We start from the raw sequence: 27,247 nt of genomic DNA, 5'->3' as shown, positions 1-27,247 counted from the left end.
CCAACACTGTGTCCTGAAGACAGAACCCAGAGTAACCACTAACCAGGATGACAGTCTGTAACACAGTCAGGAGACCTTTACAAACGGCCCCGCCCCCTCGCACACAGACGGGAGAGAGAGATCTCGTCTGGATTGGAAAGCTCGAAAATACATCATAGACGCATGTCTATTATCTATCTCTGTCTTATTGCATATTAGAAACGGAGTTGGTGAAACTAAAACTGCGATATAATGTGTATGTAGCAATAATACATATGACATATTTTTTAAATGTCTCCAGTACCGATAAAAAGTCCGATAACGTCGGATCTTAACGTTACCACTGTCTTTAATAATTCCGGCCCGGGGCCCGTTTAATACCGGGGCTCGGTACCCATCCCTACATGGGGAGAGGCGCAGCATATTGCTAAGGACTAAATACGATGGAGGGTTCTCTTTTCAGCCTTATTACCCATAGGAGATGAAGAGGAGTAAGTAAATAAAGAGGCCGGCGCTCCAGGGTCTGGTTCTGCTGTGCGTTTTTGTGATGTAACGGTAAAACATTTCAGAATTCCTCCACGGGATGCCATTGTACATCACTCAACCCGCGAAATACACACACTCAGTTAGTACATAGCTAGACCCGCGAATTTGCGGGCCAGAAATTCGTGGGCACAGCCAACTGGGCGGCTGACTGACAGCCAGCGGCACAACTGTAGCTACATGTGTGCAGGGTCGGCTCTAGAACAAATCAAATGGGGGGGGCAATCATTTACCAAGGGGGGGCACACACTGCCGTCAACAACCAACACACAAACACCAACGCAACTTCAATTTAAAAAAACATGCTGTAAAGTCTATTGTCTTTCACACACATTGCAGGGGTGTAGTCGTGCTATTGTATAGCGCACCTATGACCTGTGCATACATGCACAGTTGTGGCACGATCACCAAAACAGAAACATAAGGACATAGGCCACCATATGAAAAGTGTGCAAATGTATTTAGTATCCTATCCATGTGAACATGTTTTAGGTGGGGGGGGACCTAACCTCCTCTAGGAGGGTCTGGGGGCATGCTCCCCCGTGAAGATTATTTTTAAAATATTGAAGTTGAAAGCATCAATCTGGTGCACTTTGAGAGCAAAATGAAGAGATCTATGGATACATCTCTCAGCATCCATATGAAACACAACTGTAAACAGATTTACTTTTTCTTTATGGATATTTTACTAATCACTCCCCTTTTAAATGGTATTCTTGTGTTATTGTCCTATAGTATTTCATACCCGTTTTTCATTTATTCTCTTATTCTTTAATAACTATAATGATCATATAAAGGTAGCCTATTCCTCGCAAATACTTGTTTACATAAATGGTGACCAAACCGTTTGAGACCCACTGAGATAACTTACACTAAAGTGAACTATCTAAACACAGAGTCCTTTACCTCACTGAGCTGAGGTTATACGATCCTCTCAGTCTGACAGGAGAGGACTCTCCTCCACCTTGGTGTAGAAACAGCTCTTTATATCCGTTAGCATAGCTAGCTAACCAGATGCTAACAACAATATTCCACGTTACCGCTCGCGCACTGACAAAATGCGCTCGTGCCACACACAGAGAGCCGAGCTTGAATGAAACACAGAGACCCATGTACTTGTACTGTACTGTATATCATATTATTTTCGATGGCTTTACTGTAATCAGTATAACAGATGGCCACTGGGCTTTCATCTAAACACACAGCCATGTAATGATAACAAAACAAAAGTCGGGGTCATTGGTCAAGCAACACACCAATCAGAGAGCAGCAGTGAGCACACCTCAGGCTGTGTTTCATATAAAGAATAAATAAAGAATACAAATGTGTATTCTTTATTTCTGATGTATTTCACACAAAAAACTTTTGGTGGAAACGTTTTAACTTATATGATTTTTTTTTTAAAACGGCAAATTGGCAATAAGGCTCGTTGGGGGGGCACAGTGACTCATTTGGGGGGGCATGGCCCGCGAATGACCCCCCATGACGCCGACCCTGCATGTGTGTGTATTTCGCGGGTTTCTAAATGTTTTGTGCGTGTGTGTTTATGTTGACAAGGAGGTTTAATATGACAAACGTGCAGTCGGTTTCATTTTCATCGCCGTTTATAGCAGTGGCGTAGCCACCATAGGGCCAGGGTGGGCCCAGGCCCACCCAGTTTACTCATTGGCCCACCCTGAGAAAGCTTCGGTGTCATTTAAAAACATATTTTTAATTTTTAATTTTTTTAATTATTTAATTATTATTATAAAAAAATGTATTCACCCATTGAGAATATCCAAGCATTCAAAGTGAAATTCAAGTGAACAAATATCGAGTTTAATTAATGTTGTATGTGCTTTGTCCTCTGAACCGAACTCATTTACGGTAAAAACTGATTGTTGGTTCCGGCGCGCGCCATAATAACGTGAGAGAGGCAGAGAGCTGCCTGCAAAATAAATGATGGCTCAAAGTTCACTAATGAACTTTGGTTTTAAAAAAAAAAGACAGACTCCAAGAAGAGCCCCCACTGCCCTCATCTAGCAGCGATCTATACGATCATTTTCTGATAACGATGAAATAGCCCCGCCTCCCTCTCCCCACCTCTCCTGCTGCTGGGCTGTCAGAAGAAAAACAATGTTAACGGAAACTCTGCCGCACGGTTCCCTCGTCCCTTGGAAGAGGCGGAGAGTTGGGTGTTTTTCATCTGCTGGTGGACAGTCCGGAGAGATATACACAGGGTTAGGTTGTAACGGAATACATGTAACGGCGTTACGTATTCAGAATACAAAAATCAAGTGTATTCAGCTGCCGTTACATTTGAAAAATGAGTAATCTGATTACAGTTACTTTCGTAAACCTGAAGTGAATACATTTTGGAATACTTATTGGAATTATTGGTGGAAAAGTTTCCTCACAAAATGCAATATTCATTACCGGCAGAACTGTGTGCACACTGCACTGCAGCGTGTCTGTGAGGCCCCGCCCCCGCACGCAGATGAGAGAGAGATCTCTTTCAAAATATATTGAAAGTTAGAAACAGAGATGGTTCGATAAAATGTCGAAGATAACGTTTATGTAGCATTTCTTTATTGTCGAAATGATGACATTTATAACGGGATCAAATAAAAGTGAATGGCCTGCTGCTGAATGCATGGAGCAAGTGACTGAAAAAAGTTTTAAAAGTTATTACATCGTTTCAGATAATAATAATACATAATAATGATAATTCATTCTATTTAGGGGCGCCTTTCAAAGCACCCAAGGAAACCTTACAATTCATAACATATTCTAAGGAAAGGTTTTAAGACAGTACAAAGAATAAAGTCCGGGTGATATTTTTTATGTGGGGTGCAGATGAGAGAGCTGTCCAGAATGACACCAAGATGTCGTGTTTGTGCTCTTGATAAGCCATTAAAACAGTAAAATACGTGTCTCCTGTTCACCAAAACATATCTGTTATGGAAAAAGAAAGTATTCTAAAAGTAATTTGCCACCGGTACCGGCGGGGATTGTTGTTAGCTTCTGATGCGCAGAAGAAAAATCTGGCCCACCCTATTTTTTACAGGCCCACCCTAAAGTACATGTCTGCCTATGCTACTGGTTTGTAGTAGAGTTAGCAGGGTATTTTTATTTTAACTCTCGTCCCAAATTCGTCCCAAAATTATTTTTTATCTTCCCCGACACTATTTTTTTCGGCCCCGGGACGACGGGACGTCCTTAAGCTCGAGCCCATGTGCTGTTTTAAAATGCAGAGCCCTTTGAGGTGCACTCTTAACGGTTCAAAAGTTAAGTTTGGAGCGCTGGACACTTCCAACTCCCAATGGTTGCTATCTTGGCAACGTAACAGAAACTATGTGACCAGTAGGGATTGTGGTTGGTCTAGTGAACAAAACACTATTAAAAAAAAAAAGTACACGTTTATTGTAAGTGATGTACCACTATACTATTTTTGAAAATAAGACACTTTTAATTTTATAGGATTAATTAAGCCATCTGTAAACATTTGGTAGTGATGACATTTATAGCTACCTAGCTAGCTAACAGCGACCATCGTAACTTCCTGTTAAGCCACAGCAGCCTTGTGGGATTTGAGACAACTTTACCTGGTCAAAATTCAAACACTGCGCAAGTGTTCTTGCAGTGTACTATTGCAACATTAAATATGATCAATACATGTTGCAGAACTATCCATAACAATCTCTTATGTTTTGAAAGACTCTTATAGGTCAATAAACATTCCTTTTTCGTACTATAAGGAATGTATAATTACATCAATTTCTAAAAGGAACACCAAGGAGGACCAGATCTATGATATTCTGAAGAATCAGAATGATGGTCTTGACCGACACAATCTTTACTGTAGTATAGATTCAAAAACTGTGCCGCATTTTTTAGAAAGACGACTGCCGACCCTTGACTATGTTTCTCACGTAGGATTCTCTGAGAGGGGGTTGGGGTTTTGGGATGGGGGGTTGTTAATCCTCTTTGCATGTATGTTGCAGAACTGGAACTAGCCCATGAATGTATATGTGCCCTGACATATCCTGTGGGATGTACAGAGGGTGCCAAGACATAGCCATGTTCACCGTACACTCGGATGAAATGCCTCCTTTGCAGTCTTTGCATTACATCTGGTTAAAAGCAGTCCTCGACAATGTGAATACAATGTGAAACCTTGTGAATTCTGCTCTTTGTGGCTTTTATATATATATATATATCATAATATATCATACATATCATATATATATATATATATATATATCATATATATTTATTATTTATATATATATCAAGAAGAGATACAAAATTGTGGAAGCATAAGTGTGTCAATTATACAAGATAAAACATTTAAATGCACTCAACCTTATCCTCGACCCTTTGGTAATACTGCAGAGAACCACACTGAATGGAATTGAAAGATAATGGTTAATCTAAGTAATAATTGAGATAATAAATGAATTCAAACTTTTGCATGACAGAATTCATTTTATTGCAAGATGAACCCAGGAAAATAAGTCTGAAGTACATCCTTCAGCGCTAAAGGAATGTATGCTCGCACTTCAATGAGACCTTGGGCTTTGTGACTATCTCTCCCCGCTGCCATCCCATATTTAAGTTACCATATTCTGGAGGGTTTGTTTGTGTAGGTTCAAATGTAACCTCCAGTAAAGTATGTTTACACATGTGATGTGCTTTGTTCAAACACTCTTTTTACAAGAATCAGGGTAAGGTCACCCAGAGCATGGAGACCCCAAGGCTTTCAGCAGTTCTACGTTCTAGGCCATGGTTTCCTGTCCCTTTCTGCTAAATAAGATAAAATATTATAAATAAAATAAATATTATAAAATACATTTTATGAAATGTAGATAACACATTTCAACATTTGAACTAAGACATTTTGACAGGAATAACATTTTTCTGGGTGGTTAATGAAATATTAGGTTTTCAAAATGACAATACCAGTGCTTTAGAAAAGGAGGTATTGAGATGTAAACATGTTATACCACATATCATCTTATCTCAACAAGGAAAATCAGCCTAATCAGACCAGCAGTAGTAACAAAATAAAGACCTTTGAAATGACAAGCTCGCCTGCTGATTGCCTCCTTAAGGACTCTTCAGTTTCCCAACAAGGTACACACATCAGATACACGTCGATAATGCTATCCAATAAGCCTGAAGCTCAGAGCTCATTCTCATCGGCAGCAGACAGGAAATATTGTGAAAATGTGCCAAACCAATTGTAACTGTTCCTTTTAGATCTATGAAGTGTTTTATTTTCTTTCAGTTTCAGTCTTGTTGTAACTTTACTGTTTCGGTTCACTCTCACTGCTCTTATCTATGTTATTTCCAGCTGTGATTTACAATAAATAGCAGCTCAGGGCTTATTCTCAGATTCAGCTAACAGAAAACATTGTTAAACTTCGCAAAGCCTTGCAAATACCCTCAGATCTATGAAGCGTTTTGGTCTTTTTGTATTTTAGTATCCTCCTTTTGGTTTATTCTCACCACCACTTTATTTCTTGTTGCTTCCTGTCAACAGAATAGCTTTAACATGCCAATGGCTACCTGCCCATCACTAAATAGCTAGCAATTTATTTGCTAAACAGGGCAGAGGGGGCACTCGCTAAAAAACAACACAATGCAACATGCTCTCATCTATCCCAAATGCTCCACTGAGATCCAACATCTAGTTTCAGGTGGCCTGTAGAATTGCCAGTCAGCTGTTCCTAAGGCTGACTTAATCTCTGGCTACGCCTCCCTGCAGTCTCTGGATTTCCTTGCTCTCACTGAGACGTGGATTACTCCAACACATCCACCCCAGCAGCTCTCTCCACAGCATATTCCTTCTCCCATACACCCAGACCAACTGGCAGAGGAGGTGGCACTGGTCTCCTGCTCTCTCCCAAATGGAGCTTTTCCCTCTTCAAGCTACCTAACTTCACTCCTTCCACCTTTGAATTCCATGCCGTCACAGTAACCCATCCTATACAATTAACCATTGTTGTTCTCTACCATCCACCAGGCGCCTTGGGGGACTTCTTGGAGGAATTAGATAATCTCCTCTCACACATCCCTGAAACTGGTCCTCCCGCTGTACTTCTCGGAGACTTCAACCTCCAGACAGGGAAGATAGACGAACTAACATCTGTTAACCGCCTTTGCTTTCTCACTGTCTCCGTCCCCACCAACTCATAAAGCTGGCAATGTCCTTGATCTCATATTCTCAAGGAACTGCGCTACTTCTAACCTCTCTGTAAACCCGCTCCACACATCCGATCACTTCTTCATTTCATTCTCTCTACCCCTTTCCAAACATAACAAACTAATCTCTTCTCATCCTGCACCTGTCCGCCGTAACCTTCGTTCCCTCTCCCCCTCTACCTTTGCCTCATCGGTGCTCTCAGCCCTCCCTTCCTCTGACTCGTTCCAACTCCTGCCTCCAAACTCTGCTGCAGAAACTCTCCTCTCTACTCTCTCATCCTCTCTGGACTCTCTCTGTCCTCTCACATCTCGGCAGGCTCGTCAGTCCCCTCCTGCTCCCTGGCTAAATGATGCACTGCGTGCTAATAGAACCGTCCTTAGGGCAGCAGAGCGGAAACGGTGGAAATCCAAACACCGTGACGACCTCCTAACCTACCAGGCTCTCCTCTCCTCTTTCTCGGCTTCGATCTCTCAGGAAAAAAGCACTTTCTTTCAAGATAAGATCCAATCTTTCTATTCCAATCCCAAAAAACTATTTTCCATCTTCTCCACCCTCTTGGACCGCCCCAAAGCCCCTTCCCCCTCCTCACTTCTGTCAAGCGACTTTGTTAACCACTTTGAAAAAAAGGTTGATGATATTCGCTCTTCTTTTTCTGACTCACCGTTACTCACCGCTGGGTCACCAGACCCTCCTTCCACCAACACACTAACCTCCTTTTCCCCTCTCTCTCCAAGTGAGGTTCTTACCCTCATTACCTCTGCCCGCCCTACCACCTGTCCTCTGGACCCCATCCCTTCAAACCTCCTTCAGACTATCGCTCCTGATATTCTACCGTTTCTCACCCATTTCATCAACACTTCTCTAACTTCTGGTCACTTTCCAAACAGTCTCAAGGAGGCAAGAGTAAACCCTCTCCTAAAGAAACCCACTCTCAACCCGTCAGATGTTATAAACTACAGGCCTGTCTCTCTACTCCCGTTCCTGTCTAAATCACTTGAACGTGCTGTCTTTAAACAACTCTCCTGTTATCTCCATCAGAACAACCTTCTGGATCCGCACCAGTCTGGTTTCAAGGCAGGTCACTCCACAGAAACTGCTCTCATTGCTGTCACTGAGGAACTGCACACTGCCAAAACTGCATCCCTCTCCTCTGTCATCATCCTGTTGGACCTGTCTGCTGCATTCGACACGGTGAATCATCAGATCTTCCTTCGCACGCTCCAAAAACTTGGAGTTTCAGGCTCTGCACTTTCACTCTTCACCTCATACCTCAAAGACCGTACCTACAGGGTAACTTGGAGAGGGTCTGAGTCCGACCCTTGTCAATTAACTACAGGGGTCCCTCAGGGCTCTGTTCTTGGTCCCCTCCTCTTCTCCCTGTACACAAACTCGCTCGGATCAGTCATTAGCCCGCATGGTTTTTCATACCACTGCTACGCTGACGCCACCCAATTAATTCTGTCGTTTCCCCGCTCAGAGACCCAGGTCGTCGCACGCATCTCTGCTTGTCTAGCTGACATCTCTCAGTGGATGTCTGCTCATCACCTCAAGCTCAACCTTGACAAGACTGAGCTGCTCTTCCTTCCGGGAAAAGATTGTCCCACTCTTGACCTAACAATCAACATCGGCACCTCAGTTGTTTCCCCGACTCAGACTGCAAGGAATCTGGGTGTGACCCTAGATAACAACCTGTCCTTCACTGCAAACATTGCTGCTACAACCCGCTGCTGCAGATACACGCTTTACAACATCAGGAAGATACGTCCCCAGCTGACACAGAAAGCGACGCAGGTTCTGGTCCAGGCTCTCGTCATCTCACGCCTAGACTACTGCAACTCCCTCCTGGCTGGTCTACCTGCATGTGCCATCCGACCTCTGCAGCTCACCCAGAATGCAGCGGCTCGTCTGGTCTTCAACCTTCCTAAATTTTCCCACACCACTCCGCTCCTCCGCTCCCTTCACTGGCTTCCGGTAACTGCTAGAATCCACTTCAAGACACTGGTACTTGCTTACCATGCTGCGAATGGATCTGGCCCTTCCTACATCCAGGACATGGTTAAACCGTACACCCCAGCACGTGCACTACGCTCTGCATCAGCCAAACGACTCGCTGCACCCTCGCTGCGAGGGGGACCCAAGTTCCCATCAGCAAAAACACGTGGGTTTGCTATCCTGGCTCCAAGATGGTGGAATGAGCTCCCCATTGACATCAGGACAGCAGATAGCTTGCACATCTTCCGGCGCAAACTGAAAACTCATCTCTTTCGACTCCACTTCGAGCGATAGATTTATTAACAAAGCACTTATATACTAATAAAGGACTGGCTTACCTAAAGCCAGTTGAGTAGCACTTGAAATGTTTGGCTCTAGGAAACCTGATGTACTTATATGATTCTGTTTTCTTCAAGGTTGTGTCTTCCTGGTCGAATGTACTTATTGTAAGTCGCTTTGGATAAAAGCGTCAGCTAAATGCAATGTAATGTAATGTAATGTTCATACAGCATCATTACAGGGATTTACAATTTACATAACTATCCGCATGAACAGGTACCAACAGCTTCCGATTGAGTAGCATCCAACCAAGCTTTAAAAACATTTAGTGGCACCAGATCAATCTACAAACCAATGGACTTTCCTTGCTTTCACTGTCTATTCCCATAATGGCAAAGTGCTATCATATTAATCTTAAGGCTGATAGCAAGGTTCTGAGAAACAAAGGCAAAAGGATACACAATAAACATTTAACATTGATACACTTATGACCGGTGAAGCAATACCGCTCTACTTTGTAACATTACCTAAGTGAAGTGCCAGCCGTTATTGGGCTGTATGGCCAAACCTTTTATCTAATGCCATATAATATAATAATATGATACTTTATTGATCCTCACCAGGAAAAACTGTGTTTAATCGTGCCAAGGTTCACAAAGAGGTCAGAGGTCAATGCAAGCTTTAGAGCAGCACCGTGAAACCTGCTAAATGCTTGACCATTGAGAAATGTCCTCCTTATGCAAAGGCTCTGCTCAACTAAACTGCTGGATGCTTTCATTGGCAACCTTAAAGAGAAATGTCTGGACCCGTCATTTGACTCAGCATTCTTTTTGTGGCTGCCATTCAAATCTGGTTCTGTAAATTAAAGAAATTGTGCTCACTCTTGACGGTAGCTTGGCTATTTTTAAGTCATGGATTTTTTTTGGAGGGACAACTGTAGTGATGGTTCTCTGCGACCAATCAGTAGACCACAATTGCTTTTCTCCACATTTTAGTATCGACTGCTTCTGCAACAGCTGTCTGTTACCGTTAGAAAATCGGTAATGAGAGCAGTGAAAGTAAACCCAAACACTGAATTTGCAGACGTAAAACAATCAGCTACATACTCATAGTTTTGGTAAGTTTGTCACGACAATGTTCACTTATCACATTACACATAGTCATTTCAACTTTATTTCATATAACATTTTGATAGTTGGGGCTTTAAAGCATTTTTATACATTATGTCTTTTGAACGGATTAAACCACTCAGACATATGGTGTTGATTAGTGAGCTTTAGAGGTGCTGGTAGGTATATTAACCTAACCCTAACATTTGACAAAAATCCAGCTTTTCCAGTCTATACATTGATCTAAACTACATTTGTATCTTCTTGCCAAACCTTTCCTGTCAGTGAAGGTAAAGTGAGTCTTCTAACGGATCAACTTATAAATCTAAATTCCTATCCGTGAAGCAGCAATCTATCTATACTTTACTGTGGTGTCTTCAATTAAAGTAATTAAAGTCAATATGTTCTCTCCTTGAAAATATGTTACAGTTCTCACTACAATAAAGGGACTCAAATTCATGTTTGGGAACACACACACACACTATCAGAAATTCACGAAAAAACAACATAGAATCAAAAATCTGAATCTGAGTGTCTGCACCAACGTGCCTGGGTCCTGTAGAGAATATCTCGATACCCCAATGTAATAATCAGTATGTCAACCCAAACACATTTCCCCCACTTTCTTTCAAAAGCCATTGTGGAATGTGCAAGAAAGAAATGACCTTTTCATCCTTTTAGTAACTCTACTATCCGTTTCGGTCAATGTTGGGGTCAGCTTCAATTCAGAAAGCTTTTACACAGCTTTTCAAACAGTCCATCTCAATTTAGTAAAAATAAAATTGTTACGCAGGTCCACTTGTATTTCTGGGTAAGCAACATTGGAACCAATCTGACCCCAATATTTGTTTTGTTGAAAAAGCATTCCTCTTTGCTTCCTTTGAGCGGCTGAAAAATGCACCTGCATTCAGGGACTGAGCGCTTTATTGAATAAAATGTGTTCAAACATAAATAGATACATGATAGAGAAAGTGTGGGCAGCTATCCACAAACAGTAACTGCAATTGTTGTTTGTTAAAGTAAAATTGCCTTGAAAGTAGAACGTAACACTTAAATACAGACAATATTCACTTTACTTGCAAGAAAAGAAATCCAACTTAAAAACGTAATAAAATATTTGTGTAAATGTGATGTATATAAAGGATTCACCTTGTGCTTTGCCATGCTTTAGGGCGCTTCCGCATTGTCTTATTTGTTGTTGTTGGTATTTCCAGAGTGTTAGTGCTAAGACTTAGCACCAGCTTTATCAACCACTTGCCAAATAAACCAGTTTCAAGCTTTTGAATGAACTGTTGTTAAATAAAAATAAAAAACGTTCAGAGTGCCTGAAGATTTAGATTACAAATGTGATTATTTTATTCAAATATCACATATTTGGGTATAAACAGCAATGTTTGGTGCTGTGAGAAGCTAATGGCTGTATGAGAGCGTCCGGTTGGCTTCAATCAAGCACAACAATGTTTTTATTATAACTCACTGGCAGAACGGTAGACACAGTTTCACTCTGCAAGTTAAACCATAGGCATAGATAGAGTATAAAATAATATTCTATTTTAAATTACGAGAGCCAACAATTTGGCAATAGCTAGCTGGCTTGTTAAGTAGATAGCTAACTTTTGCTTGCTATCTTGTTAAGTAGATTGCCAACGTTCGCTAGAACACTAGTTCGGTAGGTAGCTAACGTATGCTAGCCAGCTTGTAAAATAGATAGCCGATGATTGCTATATTAATAGCACACAGGCCGATTATTTGGATTTGGTCTCCATGTTAAGTTGATTTTATAAAAGCTATTGACATTTGCTTTAGTTTGTAGCAGGGCTGCCAACATTTGAGTTCAGCTTGGAGTGAGATTTTTTTTTTGGTGAACCGAAAAAAGAAACGTTCATGTGTGTTACAAATGTATTGAACATGTACAAACTAGTGTTTCCCATAATGTACCGGGCGCTCCAGTGGAATACGCACATACAGAGTGTACCCGCGACTCTTACAACGAAGGCTCGATAATCAGCTTTAAATAATTTCAACTTTATTTTTTATATACATTTATTTTGGACGGAAACTTAGCATGAGGAAAGGCAGGCGTGAGTGCGTGAGATATGGGTTAATTGCGTGACTCTCACGCTCAATGCGTGAGTGTTGGCAGCCCTGGTTTGTAGTCTGACATCTGGCCAATGTGCTTTGTAGTTCCTCACAGTAGAGCCAACTACACCAAAAACACTACAGAGTTATGAAAGGTGTCCTTACATTTTCAGCCATTTTCACATGTCATCCTGGTAGCCACTAACATATTATTGATGTGGTAGTTTAAAATCATTCCGTAGCTGTAAATGATCCTCAATACAATTCATTGTTTACAACGCTGCCAGTGCGAAACCGGGAGAACCAACCGAACAGTCCGAATCGGAACTGGGTAAAAAGGGAAGGGCAACATGAGATGAATAAAACCACAAAAATGTAAGTGATAATAGAATGTTGACTTTAATCATACACAAGACAGAGATTGCCTGCGGAGTAAAGCCTTTGTGTTTTACAGTGAGGACAACAGAGCTTTGGTCAAATATTTGAAATGTCACTCCACACATGCAAAATAAATCTGGAACGTTAAGACAACAGTGGAGCAATGCATGCAGTGCATACTGTAGTGTTCGCATGTTTAAAATAAAAGGCACTTATATGAATGACATAAACAAGAGCAGAGATGCAAACATGGATAAGTAAGACTAAACAGGTGTATCAAAATGTACAATAAATACAGTTAAACCTTTTCTTTTCTGAATTAAAAGATGCTTATCTTTAAATCTCCCTTTCATGATATCAATGCAGGGGGACAAAAATCCGTACAGAATTATTTATGACTTCAAAATGTAGATGTCTGCGACTGTAAAGCATTGTCCAATTTACAATATAAAGTCATGCATTTTGTGTCTTTCAAGGATATATTACAAAAATACAGATTTGTGTGGTAAATGATGGAACAAGGAATGTGATGTATGCTTTCAGATAAATGAAGATACAACCAAAAGAAGGAAAAACATGTGGTCCATAAGATAATGTTTCCACGCTTGGCTCAGTCCACGTTCCTGTACCTGGTGAAGAGGTTATAGAGGACGCGCAGCGTGGACTTAAGGTCACAGTTCACTATATCTGGAGAAACAAAAAAGAGAGAAAGAATCAATTAATCATAATAAGTTCAATATAGACAGGGGTGCACATAACTTTTTGGCCCTGGTTCTCAAAGGAGCACCTGGAGATGTTGCTTGGTGCTCATCCTTAAAATGAAATAAACCGTAACTTTTGAGGGGGTCTTGACTTTATTTGCCAGACACACGGCACTGAACACACATGCAGAGGTGAACACAGAACACACATGCAGAGGTGAACACAAGACAACATTAGCACGACCAGTAATCCTACACGCTGTCATCACTACCCTCCTCACTGTCTTCCTCTCTGTCAGACATGGTAGCTGATGATGTAGGCCTACTACTTTCTCTCTGGTTGAGTCTGCGATTAGCTGCTTGCATCCACAAGTCAACAGCTGGGTTTGGGTCGAAAGTCTCTGTTGTCATCTTAGACAAGTGAATGTAAACATAACCAATAACCTACCATAGCCAATAACAAATGAATTTAACTTATTTTATTTGTGTTGTTCATATCTTATTTTACCTTAACATTTATGTATTTTTTTTTTTTTATCTCTCCAGTTTTAAAGGATATTTTTGGTTACTAACCTATAGTATACATTGGAATGATTTCAAACCTGTTTATCCCAATAATTATAAAGGAGTGCCTTGGAAATATGTGTTTACATAAATTGTGACCAAACTGTTTGAACTTAGACTAAAGTGAACTATCTAAACACTGAGAGTCCTTTACCTCACTGAGCTGTAGTTATCAGCCTCTCAGTCTGACTGGAGAGGACTCTCCCTCCACATCATTGTAGAAACATCTTCTTCTTATATCCGTTAGAGCAGCTAGCACCAGATTCTAATAACAACAGCGCTGGTACCGGGAGGTGCGCCCTTCTCTCTCTCTCTCTCTCCCTCGCACTTTGGCTGTGAGCTGCGGGCGCCAGATAAGCCAACATCCCCCATTTTCATCACTTACAGCGCCCATCGTACAGGGCAAATTAAACGTATAACCGGGGTGAAAAGGGTGTTACAATGACTTAATTATGAATATTGTTACATCAAGGCCAAAAATTAGGATGAGCCCCAACGGTCAAAAATGTTTTTTTTCCCTCCCAGAGCTGCCTCCCCAGATCTGGCGCCCTAGGCGAACATCTATAACGCCAGTGCTACGGGCCGACCCTGAGTTCATATGCAACTCGCAAATATATTTCTCTCTCTCTCCTCTCCCCTCTCTGTTCTCTTCTCTCTCTCCCTCTCCCTCTCTCAATGTTGGTGCGCAAATGCGCCTTTTTTCAAATGACCCGGTGCTCTTTTTTTGGTGGAGGTGCGCATGCGCACCTGCGCACCAGTTATGTGCAGCCCTGAATATAGACATATCTTGGAGCCATACTTACAGCTAAGGTTAAGATGAATACTAGGTAGATAAATGTATAATAACACATTTTCTTTATAATAACCAGTATGTTAAACATTTAATGGTAGCTATGTGATAAATGTTATGAACTGGTAACTTTCAATACATTTTTGTATTTAAAAACAAGTATTTTATGTAAAGATATCTTTTTGGGTCTCTTGTGCTTTTATTATAGCGACAGATTTGAACTGGGGAGTTAACATGTATATATGATATAGATCAGAATCGAACCCAGGTCCTCTGAGTCCCGGAACATGGGACCAACTCAACAAGGTGAGCTATCCCAAGGCCCAATTTCTTTCTTTTTTGTCAGATTGAGAGTTTTCACAAGTTTACATATTTAGTTTTGACTGAAGACCTGCGGTTGCTTATTGTTTTGATTGTATGTAGTCAACCCTGCTCAATAGTGGCTTATTCAAAGAATATTCGGACATTTATATTAATGAACATACATCCAGTGAGAATATAGAGATCCTCGCCGGGCCCCTCCTGTTTAGTTGGCTGAAATGAGATCTTTTAGATCAAGGCTGAATAGTCACGTCTCTTAGCACGTGTGGCAACCAGTTGCAAAGGTCTATATATCCACCATATGTGATGTGTATGAGGATTGCCTTCCCAGTTAGCATAATGTGAATGATTACAATCATATAATAAGGCCATGCAAAAGTTACGGCTCATTTCTTTGTGAAAAACTAATACAGATTGTTGTTTTGGTGTAATATGTAGTGAAGCGGCTGAATGAGACACGCCTGTAGTTACTGATTATACCTTTGTTACATTATATCACATGTCATTTAGCTTACACTTCCCTATCCCTGAGCCACAGCCGCCTGATGCAGTTTTTGACCGAACTGCCTTAAAATGAATGCAATATGTGTAGATGGTGTCTGCAGCCTAAAGTCTACTAAACAGGGGATGCTGCAGGCTGCCCTCTGAGTTTTTTCAATGTTCAATCAACAGGTAACAGGAAAATATCTTCTCAAATCAGAATGACAAAAAAAAAATGTATATCCCCAGTTAAATGTGCTTCCTACCCTCTGGTCGGGGTTTTGGTCTCTCCAGACCTCCGTCCTGCATCAGCTCAAAGGAGAAGGACACATTGTGGACCTGCAGGCGAGAGAGAGGCTGTTAGGACAAACACGAACAATCACAGCTCCTCTCTGATAACAGAACATGCACACTGGTTGCTAAATCCCAAAATACACTGTGGGTCGATTCAATCGTGCTACCACAGCTTCCTGTGTGGGCAAACACAACACTGCCCTGTAAGACCATAAGCCTTCAGCAGATGCACAAACACCCTCTTAATGGATACATGTCAGCAGAGTCAATCAAAAACTTCAAAACTCCAAGAGACTGATACAGTCGGTACACGCCAGGTTTTTAATGCCATTACAAGTGCAAGTTCATGCGTGTACGGTGAACATGATTAATGATGCTATAGTGCAGGGCTGACCATGAATGTATAAAGTGAAGGGGCGCGGTTCATTCCTATGAAAGTTACTCAGGGGCGCATGCAGCCAAAATGACCTGACTCTACCCGTTTCTGGGCCCATTGGTTGTTGCAGTGATTACATATTTTTGTAGGCCAACCCAGAAGTTAGCGTCACAAGGGCTCCCTCGTCAAAAAGCAATGGGATTTTTCCATTGGACTTCGGAGCATTGCAGACTCTCTGTGGTAAACACGTTTATAATACTGATGCGATTTGTTCAGGAGGATAATCTCCACATATTGACACCACTTTGTGATTTTTGAAGTGCGAATGGATTTGCCAGAAGTGAAAAGCAACTTTGAGGCTATAAACTAACTTTATCCTGGCCGCACGACTGTGCACCACCACCGCTAAGCTAAAGGCAGGCTCGTGTTCAGCATGATGATTGTTTAGTGTCTTAATTAGGTGCTTGTTAGCAACCGCTGTTTCATAACACACAGAAGCTTCAGACATTGACGAGCGGGGTAATTGCTGGCGTATTTTATGGTGTAGAACAAAATGTGAAAATCTCTTGCCTGTATTTAACAGACCGTATTTAAGGCATCTAACCACAAACCCTTACAAATGTTTTTGACTGAGGCGAGGGAAAGGGAAGTGGTTAAATGCTAATTAATTTTCTTGTTTAAGGACCTATTCCTGCAGCACTCAAAGTATGCACACTTATGATTGTCCTTAAGGCCTGTCTCTAATCTACTCATTTATGGCAGCGTCACGGCTGGTGTCTGCTCAGTCAGCATTTTACAACCTTAAGGCTCTAATGGTTTAAATAACGGCCTTCAAGTGTTTGTCGTGTTTGCGCTGGTATACAGACGTCTTTTTTCCAATGTAACCCAATTGTAAAAAGTATTTTTTGAGCCCAACAACGTCACAGGCGAGAACGGAAGTTGAAGTAACCACCATTTGCTGAAAAGCCTGGTCAACTTCCTTGGGGCTGATGTTTAATCAAAAGATGGAACCCACGTTTGTTTCGGATGATTCTTTTAAATATCAGGTAGAGTACAGTTCTGTGTAGGAAACCAGAAAAGATATTTAAGTCAATCTGAAAAATAAAAGTGCAAGGGAGAGGAAAAGCAATCAGAGGGAAGCGATAGGAAGAGTTAAAAGATGTTTTCCATTCTCAGCTCATTGTATCTGTGTGTGTGTGTCACCCTGCTGAGATGTACTAAAAGCTTTTATTGTGTGGAAAGCGTGACCTTAGTCTTCCCTAATACAGTCAACAAGAAAAGAAGAGAATGAGCCTTAAATAGAGATCTACTGAGCAGGAGTGCTTTCTTGATGCTTGTGCTACTTATCACAGCCCACCCCTGGTGTATCATCGATATGCATATGCACACACACACACACACACACACACACACACACACACACACACACACACACACACACACACACACACACACACCACACACACACACACACACACACACACACACACACACACACACACACACACACACACACACACACACACACACACACACACACACACACACACACACACACACACACACACACACACACACACACACACACACACACACACACACACACACACACACACACACAGAGAGAGTAATAGAGCTGAGCCCCTACACCACTCCAGTGTTTCCCTGTGCAAAAGGAGATTACAGATGCTGTGGGGCTGGTGCCTGTGCTTCCGGGCCAGGAGTGTGTGTGTGTGTGTGTGTGTGTGTGTGTGTGTGTGTGTGTGTGTGTGTGTGTGTGTGTGTGTGTGTGTGCGTGTAATGTAGCACTGATGCCCATTCTGCTCCGCAGCTTGGCAGGGGCCGCTGGCCAAGACCCAAACAAAAGGCTACTGTGGTGTCTCCTCAGATTGCCTGTTCAGAATACCGTAGTACTACAGAGGCCAATGGAGTGGGAGATGGCTCTGCACTGAATGGGCTCTGGGGTAAACGGATGGCATTTACCCGGCTATTGAGAGGAGAGTCCTGGCTCCCAGTGCTCAGGATCCTCACAAATCAAGTATTGATTCAAGAGTTTTTCTCAAACTATAGGTCACAACCAAACATGGGTCAGGATCATACAGACTATGGTCGGATCTTTCTCCTAGCACTTTCGGGTTTCTTCGTCTCAAAGTCAATTGTTTTTTAAATAGCTTTTTTATTAGATGAATGAAATAAGGTATGTGGTTCACACAAGCTGAAAGATTTTCTTGTCTTTATGTATGACATAACAAATGTCAGTAAATACCACACTATTGAATGTTTGAAGCTTCTATGTTTCATAAAAACAGCAGTTGCTAACAAGACAACAAGTGAAACTACCAAACATCATCATGATGAACATTAGCCACCTTTAGCTTAGCGACGGTGACGTCATATGAGGATGATGTAGTTCGATTATAGCGTAAGATTTTCACTTCTGGCAATTCCCTTTATGTGCAAAGTACTGTTAATATGTGGAGGTTATCCCGCTGAATAAAACATGTATCATAAACGTGGCCATTTTCCAAAATCCAATAAAAGAAATCCCATTGCTTCTTTTCGAGTGAGCCCTTGCAATGCTAACTCCATGTCAGCCTACAAAAAACATCATCACTGCACTACTCTATAGATCTAAAATATTTAAGATTTTGTTCATTAATATGGCTCAGATAACAACAACAAGTACACATGCCTGCTTGTCTAAGACGCTGCATCAAAAAAGTTGCATTTGTACATATTGTGGAATTCTTGCCGTCTTGTTACGTGAGCCCACTCTACAAAGGTCACAGCTGCTTTCTTATTTCATGGGTAGAGCAACAGATGTAACACAAAACTAATCAGAAAAGAAGAGAAAGATATGCATTGAGAAACGTTTGTTGGCCCTGAATTAAAAGCAGTGGATAACAGAATGATGGGATGACAAACGGCCAGCTTTGACCCAATCTGAACATCACGAACCAACACATACAACAATACTCAGAAAAATATATGGGTGAATAAGTAAATATATAATTTTTTCACCCAAAATCTTGAGTTTCAAAGATTAATACCCCCAGGGCTCAACGCTAACTTTTAAAAGTGGTTGCCAGGCTGGCAACCAGGCATCAGCTTTTGGTTGCCAAAACCGAAATACGGTTGCCATTTTTAGTCACCTTATATTTTAAATAATTAAGATACCATACAGTCATACATCAACTTAATAATGAACATGTGACACAAAAGAATGTTCAAAATATGCTTTACAAGAAGTAATTAACACAATTATTTGAAACTTAAGTGGTAGTAAACTTGTCCACCCTCAATTGCTGGTATACAAAACACCAGTAGTGTAGTCTTGGATTGGCCAGACTAATACATTTCTAATGTTAAATAAATGAAAACTATTCACAGTTAAGAATTAGATATTAATTATTAATGCTGTAAATTACCTTTAATATGTCTAACTATATTTATTTATTTAGAAGTGATTATATTTGTATGCCAATATGTTCCTATGGTAAAGTTTCGTTTTGCACTTTTATTTTGGTAGTAATAAGATCGGGACTCTTATTTTGAAGGAACCTTTACCGGAAGTGAATGGACAATGAAGCAGAATGTTTCGCCTCCCAAGACTTTACACATTTCCTCTTTGCTTTTCGTTCGGGTTCACCTTGCGCTTTATTTGAACATTCGTTTGAGATGTTAACGGGTTGGCTGAACTTTTTACCGCACAGTCAAACAACTTAATTTGCTTCGCCATTTTTTGTCAAACAAACACACGGCGCACGCGAGTAAACGTGCATCGCTTTCTGGCTCCGTAATCACACCAATGCACGTGCAACTTAAGTATCAGGTTCCGACTGGTCACAACAATAATTAAATATCACTCTTAATACAACAAATAATTAACATTTATCTATTTTGGGGTGCACATTTTGCTGTCCTTAGTTCTTTATGTTAAAAACTGGTTGCCACTGATGGCAACCAAAGGCCAAGAAGTGGTTGACATTTTTTCTGAATGGTTGCCAATGGCAACCGTTACTGTCGAGCCCTGACCCCCTTCATTCAATCAAAAAGCATGAAATATACTACATTACATTACATGTTACTTGTTAGACGCTTTTATCGAAAGCGACTTACACACTCAATACTGGACACAGGAGCAATTTGGGGTGAAGTGTCCCAGGGACACAACGACATGCTGACTGCAGTGGGGTTTGAACCTTCGACCCTGATCCGAACACCAACGCACAACCCACTGCACCACACGCCTCCTTACTACTACTAGTACCAAGTATGTCCTTCTTTGCTTCTAAGTGCTGCACTGACCACCATATTTGGTCATGTGACACGATCTCTGAGGGACAAAGAAAAATAAATCACACTACACCTTTTGGTCAAAATTCTCTGGTGTTAGGAAAAAGTTGTAGAGCGGTACAAAGTATCCCTCCAGCAGCCCCATCAGCAGCACCAGGTACACACCGTCTGCAAACTGACAGAGAAGGACAGGGATGTCACCTTGATAATGGACTAACAGCAATAATGACTTAAATAGGTGGCATTTTCCCAAGTTTCCACAACAATCTCAATTACTATGAAAAACATGTTGTGATGGACATGCTTTTCAAAATAATGGACTTTTGGAAAATTGGAATATGGAGTCAAGCATTGTGTCAGGTATTTGAAAAAAGTTTCCCTGCGTTTATATGCAGGTGTGTGACGTACCTGTGTGTCCAATTCAGACACCTCCAGGTTGAGCTTGTTGAGGTGTTTGTTCACAAAAGTGATCAATGTCTGAGAAAACACAAAGGAAGGTATGTCTCAGAAGTTTGCGACATTTCAGATAACACAGGTAATGAAAATGCAAAGATATGCGTACACATAAATTGTAGACATGCATACGTTTAAAAAACGGGGTTAAAAAAAGTCAGTAATGTGGCATCAACGACTTGGCCTTTGGCAACCATACTGGAGGTCTTAACCACTGTGACAACTTCTACTTTTAAACTACAAACTTAATGTCTGGACAGAAGTGAAAACGCAGACAGTGTTCAATTTGATTGTGATGAGTGTCAATTTGGACAGAAAGTCATTTAATCACTGATATATTTATTCAACTGCATTTGGCTTGTAAGAAACTAAACAAACTGCATTTGGTCGAGAATCACAGTTATTACATGCAATTATATGACTCGTCATCAATAAGAATCTGAATCTTAGGTCTCATTCACACCTAATAGTCCGTTTTCAGGTGCGCACCAGACGACAGTTTGTTACATTTTTCAGAAGGTTCGGTTTGCGTTCACACGGGCAAAACTCAAACGGACTATAAACTTTAAACACAAGGCATGTGCACGGAAATGCTGTTCAACCATTGGACAGACATTAAGGGGTTAAAAACGCAAATTTCTACCGGAGCCTCCGCCATGGAGCATCGGCAATTTCGGCAGGTTATTTTCATGCTGCTGTTAATCTGGAGATCTACAGACACTAACGGCCCGCGCATATGATTATATAATCAGACAACGTCCGTTAAAAAACATTATAACACATATAATGAGAGACGTTCTGCAGTAAGGAGGTTTCACAGACGACAGGTGGCTCTGTCATTTATGTACGGAGCATTTTTACTGTTACGACAGTTTCAACACTTCATTCTGCTTCACTCTTTAACTAAACAACCGCGGATGTCTTCAAAATCTTTAGCGAAAGAGTCTTTCTCTAAAGATTTTGAAGACATCCGCGTTCTTGTGACGCGTAAATACTACACTTCCTATGTTTTGGTGAGGACTGCGTTCATACCAGCGATGAACCGCTCCAGAGTTCACTAGCAAGCGCTCCGAGACCACCTCTTTTAAAGGGTGCGTTCCCACCAGCCTTGTATAGTTCGGTTGAATCGAACCCTGGTGCGTTTAGCCGCTTGGTGCGGTTCATTTGGGTCGGTGTGAACGCAGTCCGCACCAAAACATAGGAAGCGTAGTATTTACGTGTCACAAGAACGCTGATATCTTCAAAATCTTTAGCGAAAGAGTCTTTCAAGACATCCGCGGTTGTTTAGTTAAAGAGTGAAGCAGAATTAAGTGTTGAACAGTGTCGTGTAAAGTAAAAATTCTCCGTCAGCTACATAAAAGTAAGAACACCTGTCGTCGGTGAAACGCCCCTCCTTACTGCAGAACGTCTCTCATTATATGTGTTATAATGTTTTTTAACGGACGTTGTCTGATTATATAATCATATGCGCGGGCCGCTAGAGTCTGTTGATCTCCAGATTAACAGCCGCATGAGAATAACCTGCCGAAAGTGCCGATGCTCCATGGCGGAGGCTCCGGTAGAAATTGCCGGGATTTGCGTTTTTACCCCCTTAATGTCTGACCAATGGTTGAACAGCATTTCCGAGCACATGACTTGTGTTTAAAGTTTATAGTCTGTTTGAATTTTTCCCGTGTGAACGCAAACCGAACCTTCTGAAAAATGAAACGATGCAACTAACTGTGGTCTGGTGCGCACCAGAGAAGCGGACTATTAGGTGTGAATGCACTCTAAATCAGTGGGAAAAAGTATCTTTGGGCCGAATAAAGTCCATGCCATGGCAACTGACTTGGAACTTGTAGTATTATCATTTGGCCAGTAGAAAAGTTTCGTCAACAGCGGATGCTCTTCCTAGGAGACTAGCATAAGACCTGATTTTTATATTGATGTATTTGCCATTCCTCCATCAGACCGCCATAATGGCGACAAACATGGAAGCTCAACTCCAGATTGCCACTGCAAAGCCTCCGCACCTTTTTGACAACATTCAGCTTATCCGGAGCATGGTCAAACAGGGTGTCGAAAGCATCACGCTCTGTAAGAAAACAAACAAAAGTAATTATTATCCCAGAAATGTGGATACTCCTGGAATAAACATTGTTCTATACACTGTTCTACATACCGTGCCTGCCAGAGAAAGCCCTGCGAGAAAGAGGAGAACATCAGAAAAAAGATTTAAAAAAAAAAAATCACAACACAATTCCGAGGCAGTATTTGCTTATTGACAATACTGGAATATCCATACAAGACAAAGGGAAATGAGGACTGTGCTTCCAGTTCAATCACAGAGGAATGTAGAGAATGAAGGGATTATGTCTCAGAAATGACAATACAATAATGTAACTAGGGTATCATAATTTGATTAACAATAAACACAGGTACACCTTGGGTATTCGTATAACCTGGGTATCATCACTGGGAGTTTAACAATGACACATACTGTAGCACAATGCAATAATCTCAACAATACAGTGTGGTATTGATACAATGAATGAAGACATGCAGGTTTTCTATGGGAATGGAGGGGCCTCTCTTCTGTGTTATTACAATGTGAACACTGTGGAGGATGTTGTTTTTGGAAAGGGTCAGGTGGTTTTTGGAGAGGAGAGAACACCGCAGTGTGAGTGTCCCCGGGGAAGGGATATCGCGGTGGGCAGGCCAGCAAGAAATGACACACGCACACACACACGCACACACACACGCACACACACACACACACACACACACACACACACACACACACACACACACACACACACACACACACACACACACACACACACACACACACACACACACACACACACAACACACACACACACACAACACCACACACACACACCACACACACACACACACACACACACACACACCACACACACACCACACACACACACACACACACACACACACACACACACACACACACACACACACACACACACACACACACACACACACACACACACACACACACACACACACACACACACACTAATCTGTGATGGCTAAGGCAGGCAGGTCTGGGCAATGGTCCTGGTGGTGTGGTAATAACCGTATTTCCTCTGTCACCAGTGTGTGTGTATGTGTGTGTGTGTTATCATGCGTGTATCCATCTACCATGACAAATGTGTGTGTGTGTGTGTGTTGGTCTCCTGTTATCTCCCTCGTTGCTGCTGTCAGGCTGCAGGACATCCTCAAAGGGAGACAATGAGAGTGTGTGTGTGTGTGTGAGAGATGGTGTGTGTGTGTTTTAAATAGTCTAATTCTTCAGCTAAAGGTGCCATCACATATGTTGTTGAAATGTTGGTTGTATATTCATCATTGCACAGAATTTCTTGACATATTCCATCTAAAGCCAAGTGTGCTCCAAAGTTTAGTTTGCAGAAAATAAGATGATCAAGGTCACAGTTTGGAATTCTATTCAGTATGTTCTCCATAGAAAAATACTCAAAGTTTTTTTTTTAATTAGTCTCTAATGAGTCTTTAAGTTAATGAAGAAACCATTTCTGTCATGGTAACAGAGAGCTTTTAGCAGCACTAATGTCTATCAACAGCTACACCCTGTGAGGTGTGAAATAAGTCAGCATCAGAACATACTCACTCTGTGTTGCCAGTGATCTCCTCTTGAATTTGTCTGGACTGAAGGATGCCCTCTCTTTTCTGTGAGACACGAAAGGAGGAAAGGATGTTAATGTGGGATTTTGTTGTATTCTAGTGATTATCAGAAATGTACTGGCACCTGAACTAAGAAAAATGCTGTATTGTCACACTCAAACAAGGTCCCACCCACCTGGACAACCACTACTTGAATGGAAACGTGGTCAGGCAGTCTGATTGGAGCTCTGAAGTGCTGAGACAGCGCCACCAGCAGGTGCAGGATGGCAACGATACTCTTAGCATGAACCGCTAACACCGGGCAAAGAAGAGCAACAGAATGACAGAGAAATATAAGTTATGGAGCAAATAACATGAATACATGGTGGTTCCATGCCTGTATGTATATTAAGTGTTATATAACTGGAAATGCTGTCTAGACTGCAATTAGTACAATGGTGGGGGAATGAGTCCTAGGAATGAGTTGGATGGCAGGTGGTAGCTGGTCTGATGTTAACAATCGCTCACAAGATGTTAACGCTTTGTTCGAAGACATAATATACCCCACTGATGGATGTCTGAACTTCTATGTGTTTAAAATATGGCGGTTGCTAACGAATGGCTTAACTGGACTACTCAAATTAGCCGCCTTTAGCTTAGCAGGGGTTTTACTTCTGATGAATGCATTTATTCTTTAACCATTATAAAAGTGGTTATCATAGTATCATAAAAGTATCTTTGCCACATTTCTTATTGTCTGCAATATCCCTAAATCCAATGGAAAAATCCCATTGCTTCTTACCAAGGGAGCGCTGGGGAGGATAACTCCTGTATCCTCATAAAAAAATAAATACAGCACCAATCTACTGAGATGAGAACAACAGCAAATGTAGCCATGCATGTAAATCGAGCCTTCCAATTCTCCATTGATAACCCTTTTTTATCTGACACATAATAATAACTTCTATCACATCACCTTTTACTTCTGTCTTTAGCTTTAACATAAATATGATATGCGTATATAAGAGAAGGAAGGGGAAATGAATGTGGGCTAAAGAGTCATAAATACCTCAACTTGTTAAATAAGACAACAAATAGCCTATTAATAGCCCACCGTTAGGTTTTTACCTCTGGCATTTGTAAGTATCATATACCTTTGTTTGCCACAGATATTACTTTATGCCAGGGGAGTCAAACTCAAGGCCCGGGGGCCAAATCCGGCCCGCGACTTCATTTAATGCGGCCCCACAAGAGCTCTGAAAGAATATAATTTATTTATTGTACGGTTACATGCCGATTTACAGACGAACGTTGCCCATAAACTACATGTCCCACAATGCATCTCAAATATGATTTTTTTTCAGAATTTGACTTTCTTTCAGAATTTGACTTTTTTTTCTTCAAAATTTCACATTTTTTTTACATTTTCATTTTTTTTTACAGAATTTGGCTTTAAAAAAAATCATTTTGTGACATTCTCACTGAAGAGACTTCCCCATGATTTGCCCCAGACTTCTGCTTTCAGACGTAGTTAATTATGAAGTTATTACCCTATCCGATAATGATCCAATGCAGAGGCAATAATGTTATATAATACATACGTTTATATTAAATATTTAGTTACATATGTATTTTCATATAGTCTTAAAGTTACAACCGGCCCTTTGAGTGCAACCAAAATGCTGATGTGGCCCGTGATGAAATTGAGTTTGACCCCCCTGCTTTATGCAATAATCCAATGGAAAATCCCATTGCTTTTTGTCGAGAGAATACTTCCAATGGCAATTCCCGGGTCGGCATATACTAATACATCATCCCTGAACCATTCTATAGGGAGCCATGTTACCCACTTACTAATGCATTACAAAATGTTCACAATCTGTTTCTTTTGTATTTCTTTTCAATAAAAGAGTCAATACCTTTCTGTATGAAATGGGTCGCCAAACAGCAACATATTTTCATTCTTCCAAATATTCTGAAAAGTTGTACGTGGCAAGGTCACATTCCTTCAATGGTAAATACATATTAAAGAAAGTAAAATAAATTCTGGTCTTCTGCCTAAAGTTATCCACAAATAGCAGTCCAGCGAGAGACACTGAGCCACATGTCTTTAGTCAAGCGAACAAATAGGATTTACCTTTGGGTACACAATCAGGATCAATTAAGTGTCCAAATCACAGAAAGCAAGCTAAAAGCCTTCAAAAACAACCTATTAGATCCTCTCTACATAAGAGGATCCAAATAAGACACATCAGGAGAGATGTTTTTCTACAGCTCCTGCATGAAGAATGAAAGAAGGGACAAACAAAAGTGAATTGATTCAAAAGAGAGCTCCGCAAATAAAAGGACTGCAAAATCAATGACATGGCGTGTTATTCACCGTGCTCTTTAGCATTTCTTTTAAGGTATCTCACACAAATAGCTTTCAAGGACAAAGTTGTACCAGAGGTGCCTTTAAAGAATGTCATATTATTTGGTTTGAAATAAAATTCATTTGATACGGTCTCTCTCTAGTGCAGTGCTCTCACAAAATCAATTCTGTAATCTCAAAGCTTTCTGTGTCTCCATCATGTCATCCATATTTCTACCTCACTCATACAGTAATGCCCACTCTTATATATCTCATATGCATGTTAAAGCTAATTATATAAGTAAAGGGAAGGGTGCTGAAAGCCTTATAGTATTTACTAATCTGTGGCAGATAAAAAGGGCCATTAAAAAGAACTATCTTAATATATTCTGCAGGCTTTTGTAAAAAAAAGACTCAGGTCACATGGAGAACACATTAGC

General features: G+C 41.0%; 1 protein-coding gene across 1 annotated transcript in view; it reads right to left on the bottom strand.

Annotated features, from left to right (window-relative positions):
* Positions 1–12,544: 12,544 nt before the first annotated feature.
* The window catches only part of parvaa (parvin, alpha a), a 28,920-nt gene continuing 14,217 nt past the window's right edge, over positions 12,545–27,247 (bottom strand). Inside the window, exons 6-13 of the mRNA XM_034196795.1 lie at positions 24,654–24,769; positions 24,465–24,523; positions 22,983–23,002; positions 22,834–22,895; positions 20,777–20,845; positions 20,442–20,543; positions 15,669–15,741; positions 12,545–13,233 (exon numbers count right to left, since the gene is read on the bottom strand). Coding sequence (XP_034052686.1) covers positions 13,157–13,233; positions 15,669–15,741; positions 20,442–20,543; positions 20,777–20,845; positions 22,834–22,895; positions 22,983–23,002; positions 24,465–24,523; positions 24,654–24,769 — 578 coding nt within the window. The 3' untranslated portion in view covers positions 12,545–13,156. The remainder of the gene's footprint in view (positions 13,234–15,668; positions 15,742–20,441; positions 20,544–20,776; positions 20,846–22,833; positions 22,896–22,982; positions 23,003–24,464; positions 24,524–24,653; positions 24,770–27,247) is intronic.

Source organism: Gymnodraco acuticeps, unplaced genomic scaffold, assembly GCF_902827175.1.
Source record: "Gymnodraco acuticeps unplaced genomic scaffold, fGymAcu1.1, whole genome shotgun sequence".
In the NCBI taxonomy this organism is placed as follows: domain Eukaryota; kingdom Metazoa; phylum Chordata; class Actinopteri; order Perciformes; family Bathydraconidae; genus Gymnodraco; species Gymnodraco acuticeps.
Note: the sequence above shows the minus strand (reverse complement) of the source record. Positions and strands in the feature narration are given on the sequence as shown.